General features: G+C 54.1%; 1 protein-coding gene across 1 annotated transcript in view; it reads right to left on the bottom strand.

The window, feature by feature from the left end:
• Positions 1–20,972, bottom strand: part of nvl (nuclear VCP like) — a 287,895-nt gene that overhangs the window by 241,738 nt on the left and 25,185 nt on the right. The window contains exons 8-9 of the mRNA XM_041188172.1: positions 20,040–20,169; positions 19,539–19,615 (exon numbers count right to left, since the gene is read on the bottom strand). Coding sequence (XP_041044106.1) covers positions 19,539–19,615; positions 20,040–20,169 — 207 coding nt within the window. The remainder of the gene's footprint in view (positions 1–19,538; positions 19,616–20,039; positions 20,170–20,972) is intronic.

Below are 20,972 nucleotides of genomic sequence, written 5' to 3'. Positions count from 1 at the left end.
ACCCTACAGATAATCACGACTGGACTATCCATCTGCACGGACACCCTACTGATCGTCACGACCAGACTACCCATCTGCACGGACACCCTACAGATTGTCACGGCCAGACTACCCATCTGCACGGACACCCTACAGATAATCACGACTGGGCTACCCATCTGCACGGACACCCTACAGATAATCACGACTGGAAAACCCATCTGCACGGACACCCTACTGATCGTCACGACCGGACTACCCATCTGCACGGACACCCTACAGATCGTCACGACCAGACTACCCATCTGCACGGACACCCTACAGATAATCACGACTGGACAACCCATCTGCACGGACACCCTACAGATCGTCACGACCAGACTACCCATCTGCACGGACACCCTACAGATCGTCACGACTGGACTACCCATCTGCACGGACACCCTACAGATCGTCACGACTGGACTATCCATCTGTATGGACACCCTACAGATCGTCACGGCTGGACAACCCATCTGCACGGACACCATACAGATAATCACGACTGGACTACCCATCTGCATGGACACCATACAGATCGTCACGACCAGACTAACCATCTGCACGGACACCCTACAGATCGTCACGAGTGGACTACCCATCTGCACGGACACCATACAGATTGTCACGACTGGACTACCGATCTGCACGGACACCCTACAGATCGTGACGACTGGACTACCCACCTGCACGGACACCCTACAGATCGTCACGACCAGACTATCCATCTGTATGGACACCCTACAGATCGTCAGGACTGGACTATACATCTGCACGGACACCCTACAGATCGTCACGACCAGACTACCCATCTGCACGGACACCCTACAGATCGTCACGACCAGACTACCCATCTGCACGGACACCCTACAGATAATCACGACCGGACTACCCATCTGCACGGACACCCTACAGATCGTCACGACCAGACTACCCTTCTGCACGGACACCCTACAGATAATCACGACTGGACTACCCATCTGCACGGACACCCTACAGATAATCACGAGTGGACCACCCAACTGCACGGACACCCTACAGATCGTCACGAATGGACTACCCATCTGCACGGACACCCTACAGATCGTCACGACCAGATTGCCCATCTGCACGGACACCCAACAGATAATCACGACTGGACTACCCATCTGCACGGACACCCTACAGATGGTCACGACTGGACTACCCATCTGCACGGACACCCTACAGATCGTCACGACCAGACTACCCATCCGCACGGACACCCTACAGATCGTCACGACCGGACTACCCATCTGCACGGACACCCTACAGATCGTCACGACCAGACTACCCATCTGCACGGACACACTACAGATCGTCACGACCAGACTACCCATCTGCACAGACACCCTACATATAATCACGACTGGACTACCCATCTGCACGGACACCCTACAGATAATCACGACCAGACTACCCATCTGCACGGACACCCTACAGATTGTCACGACTGGACTACCCATCTGCACAGACACCCTACAGACCGTCACGACCAGACTACCCATCTGCACGGACACCCTACAGATTGTCACGACTGGACTACCCATCTGCACGGACACCCTACAGATAATCACGACTGGACTACCTAGCTGCACGGACACCCTACAGATCATCACGACCAGACTACCCATCTGCACGCACACCCTACAGATTGTCACGGCCAGACTACCCATCTGCACGGACACCCTATAGATCGTCACGATTGGACTACCCATCTGCACGGACACCCTACAGATAATCACGACCAGACTACCCATCTGCACGGACACCCTACAGATAATCACGACCAGACTACCCATCTGCACGGACACCCTACAGATCGTCATGACCAGACTACCCATCTGCACGGACACCCCACAGATTGTCACGGCCAGACTACCCATCTGAACGTACACCCTACAGATAATCACGACTGGACTACCCATCTGCACGGACACCCTACAGATAATCACGACTGGACTAACCATCTGCACGGACACCCTACAGATCGTCACGACTGGACTACCCATCTGCACGGACACCCTACAGATCGTCACCATCAGACTACCCATCTGCACGGACACCCTACAGATCGTCACGACCAGACTATCCATCTGCACGGACACCCTACAGATAATCACGACTGGACTACCCATCTAAACGGACACACTACAGATCGTCATGACCAGACTACCCATCTGCACGGACACCCTACAGATTGTCACGGCCAGACTACCCATCTGCACGGACACCCTACAGATAATCACGACTGGACTACAGATCTGCACGGACACCCTACAGATAATCACGACTGGACTACCCATCCGCACGGACACCCTACAGATCGTCACGACCAGACTACCCATCTGCACGGACACCCTACAGATTGTCACGACTGGACTACCCATCTGCACGGACACACTACTGATCGTCACGACCAGACTACCCATCTGCACGGACACCCTACAGATTGTCACGGCCAGACAACCCATCTGCACGGACATCCTACAGATAATCACGACTGGACGACCCATCTGCACGGACACCCTACTGATAGTCGCGACCAGACTACCCATCTGCACGGACACCCTACAGATTGTCAAGGCCAGATTACCCATCTGCACGGACACCCTACAGATAATCACGACTGGACTACCCATCTGCACGCACACCCTACAGATCGTCACGACTGGACTACCCATCTGCACGGACACCCAACAGATTGTAACGACTGGACAACCCAGCTGCACGGACACCCTACAGATTGTCACGACTGGACTACCCATCTGCACGGACACCCTACAGATTGTCACGGCCAGACTACCCATCTGCACGGACACCCTACAGATCGTCACGACTGGACTACCCATCTGCACGGACAACCTACAGATCGTCACGACCAGACTACCCATCTGCACGGACACCCTACAGATCGTCACGACCGGACTACCCATTTGCACGGACACCCTACAGATCGTCACGACTGGACTACCCATCTGCACGGACACCCTACAGATCGTCACGACTGGACTACCCATCTGCACGGACACCCTACAGATCGTCACGACCAGACTACCCATCTGCACGGACACCCTACAGATCGTCACGACCGGACTACCCATCTGCACGGACACCCTACAGATCGTCACGACCAGACTACCCATCTGCACGGACACCCTACAGATCGTCACGACCAGACTACCCATCTGCACGGACACCCTACAGATAATCACGACTGGACTACCCATCTGCACGGACACCCTACAGATAGTCACGACCAGACTACCCATCTGCACGGACACCCTACAGATTGTCACGACTGGACTACCCATCTGCACAGACACCCTACAGACCGTCACGACCAGACTACCCATCTGCACGGACACCCTACAGATCGTCACGACTGGACTACCCATCTGCACGGACACCCTACAGATAATCACGACTGGACTACCTAGCTGCACGGACACCCTACAGATCATCACGACCAGACTACCCATCTGCACGCACACCCTACAGATTGTCACGGCCAGACTACCCATCTGCACGGACACCCTATAGATCGTCACGATTGGACTACCCATCTGCACGGACACCCTACAGATAATCACGACCAGACTACCCATCTGCACGGACACCCTACAGATAATCACGACAGACTACCCATCTGCACGGACACCCTACAGATCGTCATGACCAGACTACCCATCTGCACGGACACCCCACAGATTGTCACGGCCAGACTACCCATCTGAACGTACACCCTACAGATAATCACGACTGGACTACCCATCTGCACGGACACCCTACAGATAGTCACGACTGGACTACCCATCTGCACGGACACCCTACAGATCGTCACGACTGGACTACCCATCTGCACGGACACCCTACAGATCGTCACGACACGACTACCCATCTGCACGGACACCCTACAGATCGTCACGACCAGACTACCCATCTGCACGGACACCCTACAGATAATCACGACTGGACTACCCATCTGCACGGACACCCTACAGATCGTCACGACCAGACTACCCATCTGCACGGACACCCGACAGATTGTCACGGCCAGACTACCCATCTGCACGGACACCCGACAGATCGTCACGACCAAACTACCCATCTGCACGGACACCCGACAGATTGTCACGACTGGACTACCCATCTGCACGGACACCCTACAGATCGTCACGACTGACTACCCATCTGCACGGACACCCTACAGATTGTCACGACTGGACTACCCATCTGCACGGACACCCTACAGATCGTCACGACCAGACTACCCATCTGCACGGACACCCTACAGATTGTCACGACCAGACAACCCATCTGCACGGACACCCTACAGATAGTCACGACTGGACTACCCATCTGCACGGACACCCTACAGATCGTCACGACCAGACTACCCATCTGCACGGACACCCTACAGATTGTCAAGGCCAGATTACCCATCTGCACGGACACCCTACAGATAATCACGACTGGACTACCCATCTGCACGCACACCCTACAGATCGTCACGACTGGACTACACATCTGCACGGACACCCAACAGATTGTAACGACTGGACAACCCATCTGCACGGACACCCTACAGATTGTCACGACTGGACTACCCATCTGCACGGACACCCTACAGATTGTCACGACAGACTACCCATCTGCACGGACACCCTACAGATCGTCACGACTGGACTACCCATCTGCACGGACACCCTACAGATCGTCACGACCAGACTACCCATCTGCACGGACACCCTACAGATCGTCACGACTGGACTACCCATCTGCACGGACACCCTACAGATCGTCACGACCAGACTACCCATCTGCACGGACACCCTACAGATCGTCACGACCAGACTACCCATCTGCACGGACACCCTACAGATAATCACGACTGGACTACCCATCTGCACGGACACCCTACAGATAGTCACGACTGGACTACCCATCTGCACGGACACCCTACAGATCGTCACGACCAGACTACCCATCTGCACGGACACCCTACAGATCGTCACGACTGGACTACCCATCTGCACGGACACCCTACAGATCGTCACGACTGGACTACCCATCTGCACAGACACCCTACAGATAGTCACGACTGGACTACCCATCTGCACGGACACCCTACAGATAGTCACGACTGGACTACCCATCTGCACGGACACCCTACAGATTGTCACGACTGGACTATCCATCTGCACGGACACCCTACAGATAATCACGACCAGACTACCCATCTGCACGGACACCCTATAGAACGTCACGACTGGATTACCCATCTGCACGGACACCCTACTGATAATCACGACTGGACTACCTAGTGGCACGGAAACCCTACAGATAATCAGAACCAGACTACCCATCTGCACGGACACTCTACAGATCGTCACGACTGGACTACCCATCTGCACGGACACCCTACAGATCGTCACGACCAGACTACCCATCTGCACGGACAACCTACAGATCATCACGACTGGACTACCCATCTGCACGGACACCCTACAGATCGTCACGACTGGACGACCCATCTGCACGGACACCCTACAGATAGTCACGACTGGACTACCCATCTGCACGGACACCCTACAGAAGGTCACGACTGGACTACCCATCTGCACGGACACCCTATAGATCGTCACGACTGGACAACCCATCTGCACGGACACCCTACAGATCGTCATGACCAGACTATCCATCTGTATGGACACCCTACAGATCGTCACGACCAGACTACCCATCTGCACGGACACCCTACAGATTGTCACGACCTGACTACCCATCTGCACGGACACCCTACAGATAATCACGACTGGACTACCCATCTGCACGGACACCCTACAGATCGTCACGACCAGACTACCCATCTGCACGGACACCCTACAGATTGTCACGGCCAGACTACCCATCTGCACGGACACCCTACAGATAATCACGACTGGACTACCCATCTGCACGGACACCCTACAGATAATCACGACTGGACTACCCATCTGCACGGACACCCTACAGATCGTCACGACCAGACTACCCATCTGCACGGACACCCGACAGATCGTCACGACTGACTACCCATCTGCACGGACACCCTACAGATAGTCACGACCTGGACTACCCATCTGCACGGACACCCTACAGATCGTCACGACCAGACTACCCATCTGCACGGACACCCTACAGATCGTCACGACTGGACTACCCATCTGCACGGACACCCTACAGATAGTCACGACTGGACTACCCATCTGCACGGACACCCTACAGATTGTCACGGCCTGACTACCCATCTGCACGGACACCCTACAGATAATCACGACTGGACTACCCATCTGCACGGACACCCTACAGATCGTCACGACCAGACTACCCATCTGCACGGACACCCAACAGATCGTCACGACTGGACTACCCATCTGCACGGACACCCTACAGATTGTCACGACTGGACTACCCATCTGCACGGACACCCTACAGATAGTCACGACTGACTACCCATCTGCACGGACACCCTACAGATCGTCACGACCTGGACTACCCATCTGCACGGACACCCTACAGATCGTCACGACAGACTACCCATCTGCACGGACACCCTACAGATCGTCACGACCTGACTACCCATCTGCACGGACACCCTACAGATCGTCACGACTGGACTACCCATCTGCACGGACACCCTACAGATCGTCACGACCTGGACTACCCATCTGCACGGACACCCTACAGATCGTCACGACCAGACTACCCATCTGCACGGACACCCTACAGTAAGTCACGACTGGACTACCCATCTGCACGGACACCCTACAGATCATCACGACCAGACTACCCATCTGCACGGACACCCTACAGATCGTCACGACCAGACTACCCATCTGCACGGACACCCTACAGATAGTCACGACTGGACTACCCATCTGCACGGACACCCTACAGATCGTCACGACCAGACTACCCATCTGCACGGACACCCTACAGATTGTCACGGCCAGACTACCCATCTGCACGGACACCCTACAGATAATCACGACTGGACTACCCATCTGCACGGACACCCTACTGATCGTCACGACCAGACTACCCATCTGCACGGACACCCTACAGATTGTCACGGCCAGACTACCCATCTGCACGGACACCCTACAGATAATCACGACTGGACTACCCATCTGCACGGACACCCTACAGATAAGTCACGACTGGACTACCCATCTGCACGGACACCCTACAGATTGTCACGACCAGGACTACCCATCTGCACGGACACCCTACAGATTGTCACGACTGGACTACCCATCTGCACGGACACCCTACAGATAGTCACGACTGACTACCCATCTGCACGGACACCCTACAGATCGTCACGACTGGACTACCCATCTGCACGGACACCCTACAGATCGTCACGACCTGGACTACCCATCTGCACGGACACCCTACAGATTGTCACGACCTGACTACCCATCTGCACGGACACCCTACAGATAGTCACGACTGACTACCCATCTGCACGGACACACCTACTGATAGTCACGACCAGGACTACCCATCTGCACGGACACCCTACAGATTGTCACGGCCAGACTACCATCTGCACGGACACCCTACAGATAATCACGACTGGACTACCCATCTGCACGGACACCCTACAGATAGTCACGACAGACTACCCATCTGCACGGACACCCTACAGATTGTCACGACAGACTACCCATCTGCACGACACCCTACAGATAGTCACGACTGGACTACCCATCTGCACGGACACCCTACAGATCGTCACGACTGGACTACCCATCTGCACGGACACCCTACAGATTGTAACGACTGGACTACCCATCTGCACGGACACCCTACAGATCGTCACGACTGGACTACCATCTGCACGGACACCCTACAGATCGTCACGACTGGACTACCCATCTGCACGGACACCCTACAGATCGTCACGACTGGACTACCCATCTGCACGGACACCCTACAGATAGTCACGACCAGACTACCCATCTGCACGGACACCCTACAGATAATCACGACCAGACTACCCATCTGCACGGACACCCTACAGATCGTCACGACCTGACTACCCATCTGCACGGACACCCTACAGATAATCACGACTGGACTACCCATCTGCACGGACACCCTACAGATCGTCACAACAGACTACCCATCTGCACGGACACCCTACAGATCGTCACGACTGGACTACCATCTGCACGGACACCTACAGATCGTCACGACTGGACTACCCATCTGCACGGACACCCTACAGATCGTCACGACTGGACTACCCATCTGCACGGACACCCTACAGATCGTCACGACTGGACTACCCATCTGCACGGACACCCTACAGATCGTCACGACTGGACTACCCATCTGCACGGACACCCTACAGATCGTCACGACAGGACTACCCATCTGCACGGACACCCTACAGATCGTCACGACTGGACTACCCATCTGCACTGACACCCTACAGATCGTCACGACTGGACTACCCATCTGCACGGACACCCTACAGATCGTCACGACTGGACTAACCCATCTGCACGGACACCCTACAGATCGTCACGACCTGACTACCCATCTGCACGGACACCCTACAGATCGTCACGACTGACTACCCATCTGCACGGACACCCTACAGATCGTCACGACAGGACTACCCATCTGCACGGACACCCTACAGAAGTCACGACCTGACTACCCATCTGCACGGACACCCTACAGATCGTCACGACCTGGATTACCCATCTGCACGGACACCCTACAGATCGTCACGACTGGACTACTCATCTGCACGGACACCCTATAGATCAACTCAACTGGACTACCCATCTGCACGGACACCCTACAGATCGTCACGACCAGACTACCCATCCGCACGGACACCCTACAGATCGTCACGACCGGACTACCCATCTGCACGGACACCCTACAGATCGTCACGACCAGACTACCCATCTGCACGGACACCCTACAGATCGTCACGACTGGACTACCCATCTGCACAGACACCCTACAGATAGTCACGACTGACTACCCATCTGCACGGACACCCTACAGATAGTCACGACCAGACTACCATCTGCACGGACACCCTACAGATTGTCACGACCAGACTACCCATCTGCACAGACACCCTACAGATCGTCACGACCAGACTACCCATCTGCACGGACACCCTACAGATTGTCACGACTGGACTACCCATCTGCACGGACACCTACAGATTGTCACGGCCTGACTACCCATCTGCACGGACACCCTACAGATAGTCACGACCAGACTACCCATCTGCACGGACACCCTACAGATCGTCACGACTGGACTACCCATCTGCACGGACACCCTACAGATCGTCACGACTGACTACCCATCTGCACGTACCACCCTACAGATAGTCACGACCAGACTACCCATCTGCACGGACACCCTACAGATAATCACGACAGACTACCCATCTGCACGGACACCCTACAGATCGTCACGACTGGACTACCCATCTGCACGGACACCCCTACAGATTGTCACGGACAGACTACCCATCTGCACGGACACCCTACAGATAGTCACGACCTGGACTACCCATCTGCACGGACACCCTACAGATAATCACGACTGGACTAACCCATCTGCAACGGACACCCTACAGATCGTCAGCGACAGACTACCCATCTGCACGGACACCCTACAGATTGTCACAGCAGACTTACCCATCTGCACGGACACCCTACAGATCGTCACGACCAGACTATCCATCTGCACGGACACCCTACAGATAATCACGACTGGACTACCCATCTAAACGGACACACTACAGATCGTCATGACCAGACTACCCATCTGCACGGACACCCTACAGATTGTCACGGCCAGACTACCCATCTGCACGGACACCCTACAGATAATCACGACTGGACTACAGATCTGCACGGACACCCTACAGATAATCACGACTGGACTACCCATCCGCACGGACACCCTACAGATCGTCACGACCAGACTACCCATCTGCACGGACACCCTACAGATTGTCACGACTGGACTACCCATCTGCACGGACACACTACTGATCGTCACGACCAGACTACCCATCTGCACGGACACCCTACAGATTGTCACGGCCAGACAACCCATCTGCACGGACACCCTACAGATAATCACGACTGGACGACCCATCTGCACGGACACCCTACTGATAGTCGCGACCAGACTACCCATCTGCACGGACACCCTACAGATAGTCACGACTGGACTACCCATCTGCACGGACACCCTACAGATCGTCACGACTGGACTACCCATCTGCACGGACACCCTACAGATCGTCACGACTGGACTACCCATCTGCACGGACACCCTACAGATAATCACGACTGGACTACCCATCTGCACGGACACCCTACAGATAGTCACGACTGGACTACCCATCTGCACGGACACCCTACAGATCGTCACGACTGGACTACCCATCTGCACGGACACCCTACAGATCGTCACGACAGACTACCCATCTGCACGGACACCCTACAGATAGTCACGACTGGACTACCCATCTGCACGGACACCCTACAGATCGTCACGACCAGACTACCCATCTGCACGGACACCCTACAGATCGTCACGACAGACTACCCATCTGCACGGACACCCTACAGATCGTCACGACTGACTACCCATCTGCACGGACACCCTACAGATCGTCACGACTGGACTACCCACCTGCACGGACACCCTACAGATCGTCACAACGGGACTATCCATCTGCACGGACACCCTACAGGTCGTCACGACTGGACTATCCATCTGTATGGACACCCTACAGATCATCACGACCAGACTACCCATCTGCACGGACACCCTACAGATCGTCACGACCAGACTACCCATCTGCACGGACACCCTACAGATAATCACGACTGGACAACCCATCTGCACGGACACACTACAGATCGTCATGGCCAGACTACCCATCTGCACGGACACCCTACAGATTGTCACGTCCAGACTACCCATCTGCACGGACACCCTACAGATAATCACGACTGGACTACCCATCTGCACGGACACACTACTGATCGTCACGACCAGACTACCCATCTGCACGGACACCCTACAGATTGTCACGGCCAGACAACCCATCTGCACGGACACCCTACAGATAATCACGACTGGACTACCCATCTGCACGGACACCCTACTGATCGTCGCGACCAGACTACCCATTTGCACGGCCAGCCTACAGATTGTCACGGCCAGACTGCCCATCTGCACGGACACCCTACAGATAATCACGGCCAGACTGCCCATCTGCACGGACACCCTACAGATTGTCACGACTGGACTACCCATCTGCACGGACACCCTACAGATTGTCACGACTGGACTACCCATCTGCACGGACACACTACTGATCGTCACGACCAGACTGCCCATCTGCACGGACACCCTACAGATTGTTACGGCCAGACAACCCATCTGCACGGACACCCTACAGATAATCACGACTGGACTACCCATCTGCACGGACTCCCTACTGATAGTCGCGACCAGACTACCCATCTGCACGGACACCCTACAGATTGTCACGGCCAGACTACCCATCTGCACAGACACCCTACAGATAATCACGACTGGACTACCCATCTGCACGGACACCCTACAGATCGTCACGACTGGACTACCCATCTGCACGGACACCCAACAGATTGTAACGACTGGACTACCCATCTGCACGGACACCCTACAGATTGTCACAACTGGACTACCCATCTGCACGGACACCCTACAGATTGTCACGGCCAGACTACCCATCTGCACGGACACCCTACTGATCGTCGCGACCAGACTACCCATTTGCACGGACACCCTACAGATTGTCACGGCCAGACTGCCCATCTGCACGGACACCCTACAGATAATCACGACTGGACTACCCATCTGCACGGACACCCTACAGATCGTCACGACTGGACTACCCATCTGCACGGACACCAAACAGATTGTAACGACTGGACTACCCATCTGCACGGACACCCTACAGATTGTCACGACTGGACTACCCATCTGCACGGACACCCTACAGATTGTCACGACTGGACTACCCATCTGCACGGACACACTACTGATCGTCACGACCAGACTACCCATCTGCACGGACACCCTACAGATTGTCACGGCCAGACAACCCATCTGCACGGACACCCTACAGATAATCACGACTGGACTACCCATCTGCACGGACACCCTACTGATAGTCGCGACCAGAGTACCCATCTGCACGGACACTCTACAGATTGTCACGGCCAGACTACCCATCTGCACGGACACCCTACAGGAAATCACGACTGGACTACCCATCTGCACGGACACCCTACAGATCGTCACGACTGGACTACCCATCTGCACGGACACCCAACAGATTGTAACGACTGGACTACCCATCTGCACGGACACCCTACAGATCGTCACGACTGGACTACCCTTCTGCACGGACACCCTACAGATCGTCACGACTGGACTACCCATCTGCATGGACACCCTATAGATCGTCACGATTGGACTACCCATCTGCACGGACACCCTACAGATAATCACGACCAGACTACCCATCTGCACGGACACCCTACAGATAATCACGACCAGACTACCCATCTGCACGGACACCCTACAGATCGTCACGACCAGACTACCCATCTGCACGGACACCCTACAGATAATCACGACCAGACTACCCATCTGCACGTACACCCTACAGATCGTCACAACCAGACTACCCATTTGCACGGACACCCTACAAATCGTCACGACTGGACTACTCATCTGCACGGACAGCCTATAGATCAACTCAACTGGACTACCCATCTGCAAAGACACCCTATAGATCGTCACGACTGGACTATCCAGCTGCACGGACACCGTATAGATCATCACAACTGGACTACCCATCTGCACGGACACCCTACAGATTGTCACGACTGGACCACACATCTGTATGGACACCCTACAGATTGTCACGACTAGACTACCCATCTGCACGGACACCCTACAGATCGTCACGACTGGACCACCCATCTGCACAGACACCCTATAGTTCGTCACGACTGGACTACCCATCTGCACGGACACCCTACAGATCGTCACGACTGGACTACCCATCTGCACGGACACCCTACAGATCTTCACGACTGGACTACCCACCTGCACGGACACCCTACAGATCGTCACGACTGGACTACCCATCTGCACGGACACCCTACAGATCGTCACGACTGGACTACCCATCTGCACGGACACCCTACAGATCGTCACGACTGGAGTACCCATCTGGACGGACACCCTACAGATCGTCACGACCCGATTACCCATCTGCACGGACACCCTACAGATTGTCACGACTGGACTACTCATCTGCACGGACACCCTATAGATCAACTCAACTGGACTACCCATCTGCACGGACACCCTACAGATCGTCACGACTGGACTACCCATCTGCACAGACACCCTGTAGATCGTCACGACTGGACTACCCATCTGCACGGACACCCTACAGATCGTCATGACCAGACTATCCATCTGTATGGACACCCTACAGATAATCACGACTGGACTACCCATCTGCACGGACACCCTAGAGTTCGTCACGACCAGACTATCCATCTGTATGGACACCCTACAGATAATCACGACCAGACTACCCATCTGCACGGACAACCTACAGATCGTCACGACTGGACTACCCATCTGCACGGACACCCTACAGATCGTCACGACTGGACTACCCATCTGCAGGGACACCATACAGATAATCACGACCAGACTACCCATCTGCACGGACACCCTACAGATAATCACGACCAGACTACCCATCTGCACGGACACCCTACAGATCGTCACGACCAGACTACCCATCTGCACGGACACCCTACAGATCGTCACGACTGGACTACCCATCTGCACAGACACCCTATAGATCGTCACGACTGGACTACCCATCTGCACGGACACCCTACAGATCGTCATGACCAGACTATCCATTTGTATGGACACCCTACAGATCGTCACGACCAGACTACCCATCTGCACGGACACCCTACAGATCGTCACGACCAGACTACCCATCTGCACGGACACCCTACAGATAATCACGACTGGACTACCCATCTGTATGGACACCCTACAGGTCGTCACAACCAGACTACCCACCTGCACGGACACCCTACAGATAATCACGACCAGACTACCCATCTGCACGGACACCCTACAGATTGTCACGACCAGACTACCCATCTGCACGGACACCCTACAGATTGTCACGACTGGACTACTCATCTGCACGGACACCCTATAGATCAACTCAACTGGACTACCCATCTGCACAGACACCCTATAGATCGTCACGACTGGACTACCCATCTGCACGGACACCCTACAGATAATCACGACTGGACTACCCATCTGTATGGACACCCTAGAGATCGTCACGACCCGATTACCCATCGGCACGGACACCCTACAGATCGTCACGACCCGATTACCCATCTGCACGGACACCCTACAGATTGTCACGACTGGACTACTCATCTGCACGGACACCCTATAGATCAACTCAACTGGACTACCCATCTGCACAGACACCCTATAGATCGTCACGACTGGACCATCCAGCTGCACTGACACCCTATAGATCATCACAACTGGACTACCCATCTGCACGGACACCCTACAGATTGTCACGACAGGACTACCCATCTGTATGGACACCCTACAGATTGTCACGACTGGACTACCTAGCTGCACGGACACCCTACAGATAATCACAACCAGACTACCCATCTGCACGGACACCCTACAGATAATCACAACCAGACTACCCATCTGCACGGACACCCTACAGATAATCACAACCAGACTACCCATCTGCACGGACACCCTACAGATCGTCATGACCAGACTATCCATCTGTATGGACACCCTACAGATAATCACGACCAGACTACCCATCTGCACGGACAACCTACAGATCGTCACGACTGGACTACCCATCTGCACGGACACCCTACAGATCGTCACGACTGGACTACCCATCTGCAGGGACACCCTACAGATAATCACGACCAGACTACCCATCTGCACGGACACCCTACAGATCGTCACGACCAGACTACCCATCTGCACTGACACCCTACAGATCGTCACGACTGGACTACCCATCTGCACAGACACCCTATAGATCGTCACGACTGGACTACCCATCTGCACGGACACCCTACAGATCGTCACGACTGGTCTACCCACCTGCACGGACACCCTACAGATCGTCACGACCAGACTACCCATCTGCACGGACACCCTACAGATAATCACGACCAGACTACCCATCTGCACGGACACCCTACAGATCGTCACGACCAGACTACCCATCTGCACGGACACCCTACAGATAATCACGACTGGACTACCCATCTGCACGGACACCCTACAGATCTTCACGACCAGACTAACCATCTGTATGGACACCCTACAGATTGTCACTACTGGACTACCCATCTGCACGGACACCCTACAGATCGTCATGACCAGACTACCCATCTGCACGGACACCCTACAGATTGTCACGACCAGACTACCCATCTGCACGGACACCCTACAGATTGTCACGACCAGACTACCCATCTGCACGGACACCCTACAGATCGTCACGACTGGACTACCCATCTGCACGGACACCCTACAGATCGTCACGACCAGACTACCCATCTGCACAGACACCCTACAGATAATCACGACTGGACTACCCATCTGCACGGACACCCTACAGATCGTCACGACTGGACTACCCATCTGCACGGACACCCTACAGATCGTCACGACCAGACTACACATCTGCACGGACACCCTACAGATCGTCACGACTGGACTACCCATCTGTATGGACACCCTACAGATCGTCACGACCAGACTACCCATCTGCACAGACACCCTACAGATAATCACGACTGGACTACCCATCTGCACGGACACCCTACAGATCGTCACGACTGGACTACCTAGCTGCACGGACACCCTACAGATAATCACAACCAGACTACCCATCTGCACGGACACCCTACAGATAATCACAACCAGACTACCCGTCTGCACGGACACCCTACAGATAATCACAACCAGACTACCCATCTGCACGGACACCCTACAGATCGTCATGACCAGACTATCCATCTGTATGGACACCCTACAGATAATCACGACCAGACTACCCATCTGCACGGACAACCTACAGATCGTCACGACTGGACTACCCATCTGCACGGACACCCTACAGATCGTCACGACTGGACTACCCATCTGCAGGGACACCCTACAGATAATCACGACCAGACTACCCATCTGCACGGACACCCTACAGATAATCACGACCAGACTACCCATCTGCACGGACACCCTACAGATCGTCACGACCAGACTACCCATCTGCACGGACACCCTACAGATCGTCACGACTGGACTACCCATCTGCACAGACACCCTATAGATCAACTCAACTGGACTACCCATCTGCACGGACACCCTATAGATCCTCACGACTGGACCACCCATCTGTATGGACACCCTACAGATTGTCACGACTGGACTACCCATCTGCACGGACACCCTACAGATTGTCACGACCAGACTACCCATCTGCACGGACACCCTACAGATAATCACGACCAGACTACCCATCTGCACGGACACCCTACAGATCGTCACGACCAGACTACCCATCTGCACGAACACCCTACAGATCGTCACGACCAGACTACCCATCTGCACGGACACCCTACAGATCGTCACGACCAGACTACCCATCTGCACGGACACCCTACAGATCGTCACAACCAGACTACCCATTTGCACGGACACCCTACAGATAATCGCGACTGGACTACCCATCTGCACGGACACCCTACAGATCGTCACGACTGGACTACCCATCTGCACGGACACCCTACAGATCGTCACGACCAGACTACCCATCTGCACGGACACCCTACAGATCGTCACGACCAGACTACCCATCTTCACGGACACCCTACAGATAATCACGACTGGACTACCCATCTGCACGGACACCCTACAGATCGTCACGACCAGACTATCCATCTGTATGGACACCCTACAGATTGTCACGACTGGACTACCCATCTGCACGGACACCCTACAGATCGTCATGACCAGACTACCCATCTGCACGGACACCCTACAGATTGTCACGACCAGACTACCCATCTGCACGGACACCCTACAGATAATCACGACTGGACTACCCATCTGCACGGACACCCTACAGATCGTCACGACTGGACTACCCATCTGCACGGACACCCTACAGATCGTCACGACCAGACTACCCATCTGCACGGACACCCTACAGATCGTCACGACTGGACTACCCATCTGTATGGACACCCTACAGATCGTCACGACCAGACTACCCATCTGCACGGACACCCTACAGATAATCACGACTGGACTACCCATCTGTATGGACACCCTACAGATCGTCACGACCAGACTACCCATCTGCACGGACACCCTACAGATAATCACGACCAGACTACCCATCGGCACGGACACCCTACAGATCGTCACGACTGGACTACCCATCTGCACGGAAACCCTACAGATAATCACGACTGGACTACCCACCTGCACGGACACCCTACAGATCGTCATGACCAGACTATCCGTCTGTATGGACACCCTACATATCGTCACGACTGGACTACCCAACTGCACGGACACCCTATAGATCAACTCAACTGGACTACCCATCTGCACGGACACCCTATAGATCCTCACGACTGGACTACCCATCTGTATGGACACCCTACAGATTGTCACGACTGGACTACCCATCTGCACGGACACCCTACAGATTGTCACGACCAGACTACCCATCTGCACGGACACCCTACAGATAATCACGACCAGACTACCCATCTGCACGGACACCCTACAGATAATCACGACCAGACTACCCATCTGCACGAACACCCTACAGATCATCACGACCAGACTACCCATCTGCACGGACACCCTACAGATCGTCACGACCAGACTACCCATCTGCACGGACACCCTACAGATCGTCACAACCAGACTACCCATTTGCACGGACACCCTACAGATAATCGCGACTGGACTACCCATCTGCACGGACACCCTACAGATCGTCACGACTGGACTACCCATCTGCACGGACACCCTACAGATCGTCACGACCAGACTACCCATCTGCACGGACACCCTACAGATAATCACAACCAGACTACCCATCTGCACGGACACCCTACAGATAATCACTACTGGACTACCCATCTGCACGGACACCCTACAGATCGTCACGACCAGACTACCCATCTGCACGGACACCCTACAGATCGTCACGACCAGACTACCCATCTGCACGGACACCCTACAGATCGTCACGACCAGACTACCCATCTGCACGGACACCCTACAGATCGTCACGACCAGACTACCCATCTGCACGACTGGACTATCCATCTGCACGGACACCCTACAGATCGTCACGACTGGACTACCCATCTGCACGGACACCCTACAGATAATCACGACCGGACTACCCATCTGCACAGACACCCTACAGATCGTCACGACTGGACTACCCATCTGCACGGACACCCTACAGATCGTCACGACCAGACTACCCATCTGCACGGACACCCTACAGATTGTCACGACCCGATTACCCATCTGCACGGACATCCTACAGATCGTCACGACTGGACTACCTAGCTGCACGCACATCCTATAGATCGTCACGACTGGACTATCCAGCTGCACGGACACCCTATAGATCGTCAAAACCGGACTACCCAGCTGCACAGACACCCTATAGGTCGCCACGACCGGGCTACCCAGCTGCACAGACACCCTATAGATCATCACAACTTGGCTACCTGGCTGCAGAGACACCCTATAGATAATCACGACTGGGCTGCCCGGCTGCAGACACCCTATAGATCATCACGACTGGGCTACTCGTCTGCACAGACACCCTATAGGTCGCCACGACCGGGCTACCCAGCTGCACAGGCACCCTATAGATCATCACAACTGGGCTACCCGGCTGCACAGACACCCTATAGATCACAACGACTGGGCTACTCGGCTGCACAGACACCCTATAGATCACCACGACTGGGCTACTCGGCTGCACAGACACCCTATAGATCGTCAGAGCCGGGCTACCTGGCTGCACAGACACAGTATAGATCATCACGATTGGACTACTCGGCTGCACAGACACCCTTTAGATCACCGCGACTGGGCTACCCAGCTGCACAGACACCCTATAGATCACTATGACTGGGCTACCCGGCTGCACATACACCCTATAGATCATCACGACTGGACAACCCAGCCCCGCGACACTCTATAGATCGTCAGATCTGGTCTACCCGGCTGCTCTTTACCTTCAGAGTTTCCTCACTGCCACCAACATCTTCAAACTTCACCGTTGAATGCTGCAACTCAAAGCCTTTCCTCCCAACTGGAAAAAAAGAGTAAAGAGTGAGTGCGGCAGCAGGAGGAGGGAGGTAGAGGGCGAGAGGAACAGGCAGGCAGGAGGAAAGAAAGGGACAGCTCCAAGGGCATGGGGATGGCGAGAGGGACCAAGCAAGGAGAGGTTAGGCCCAGGGGCTGTGCTGGGCTGGGGGGTGGGTGTATGAAGAGGGGTCAGGTGAGGCCGTTTTGGGGGGGGGCGGTGCGGCAGCTGATGAAGAGCTGGGTTAACTGGAAGCAGGCAAAGGGAGAGTGAGGAAGGGATAGATGATGGAACGAGGGGAAGCAGACACAGCAGGACAGAGGGTTGGTGCCATTGAGGAGCGCACAGATTGGTGTTACTGGTGTGCCTGCAATGTCTGCTGCAGCCGCTTTGAGGGAGGGTTAAACTGTCCTCAGCTTTACTAACACACCTTTCCTGTTCAGTATGGATGACTCTATCTGACCATCCACATCCTGTGACTCTGCTCCATCTCGTTGCTTCCCCTTCTTCAATCTCCTTCTCTTTCTCACACAACGATCCACATGCGAGTCTTCCGTTCTCTGTAACAGAATACAACAGCCTTTATTTGTAGCTCAAACTCCTCACTCAACCCCCAGCCTCAAGCAATGTGGCAGGCCCTGGGGATACGGTGGGGGGAACGAGAGAAGAGCTGTTACCAGGAGGGGCTGAGTTAATTCCAGTAACACTGCTTACAATGCTGCCTACCTTGCCTTTACAAATTTGGATACATGACTTTCTATCCATTCATCTAAACCTTAGTGAGTACACTAAAGAGTTAAAGCCCCAAAACAGAAGGTTTATCCTTGAGGGATATACATAATCTTACCACCTAAAGGAACAATTCCCAAACTGAAAGCCTGGGCGATTGTAATTCGAGCATCCAGAATGTTCTCATTTTACTCCTTTAAAACCCTAGGATCCAATCCCTTTATCCCTGGGAATTGTCGCTCTCTGAGACCATGAATTTCTCAATTTCTGTTATTTTGCTGAATTCCTGTCCCTGATTCAATGTTAACTTCCTTGGGATGTGTGTTATTCTGACCTCTTCCTTTGCTGTCAATACTGATCCTGAGTAACTATTCAGCATGCACACCATTTCTTCCTTTCACTGACAATATCACTGCTGCTAGTTTTAAAGGGGCCCACATTGCTTTTCCTAATGTAATTGTAAAGATTTGCATTAATTTCAATATTCCTTTCAAGTTTTTTTATATATATGCCCGTTACTGTTGCTCTTACTATCTGCTTTGTCACTTTACCTTACCTATTCACAAGCATCTGTGCTATTTTTTGCTTTTTGTTTTATATTTCTTACCTTTTCATTTGCCCATGGATGTCTTCC

The sequence above is a fragment of the Carcharodon carcharias genome, chromosome 5 (genome assembly GCF_017639515.1).
Source record: "Carcharodon carcharias isolate sCarCar2 chromosome 5, sCarCar2.pri, whole genome shotgun sequence".
Classification (NCBI taxonomy): Eukaryota; Metazoa; Chordata; class Chondrichthyes; order Lamniformes; family Lamnidae; genus Carcharodon; species Carcharodon carcharias.
The sequence above is the reverse complement of the archived record's forward strand: the minus strand, read 5'-3'. Positions and strand labels throughout refer to the sequence as shown.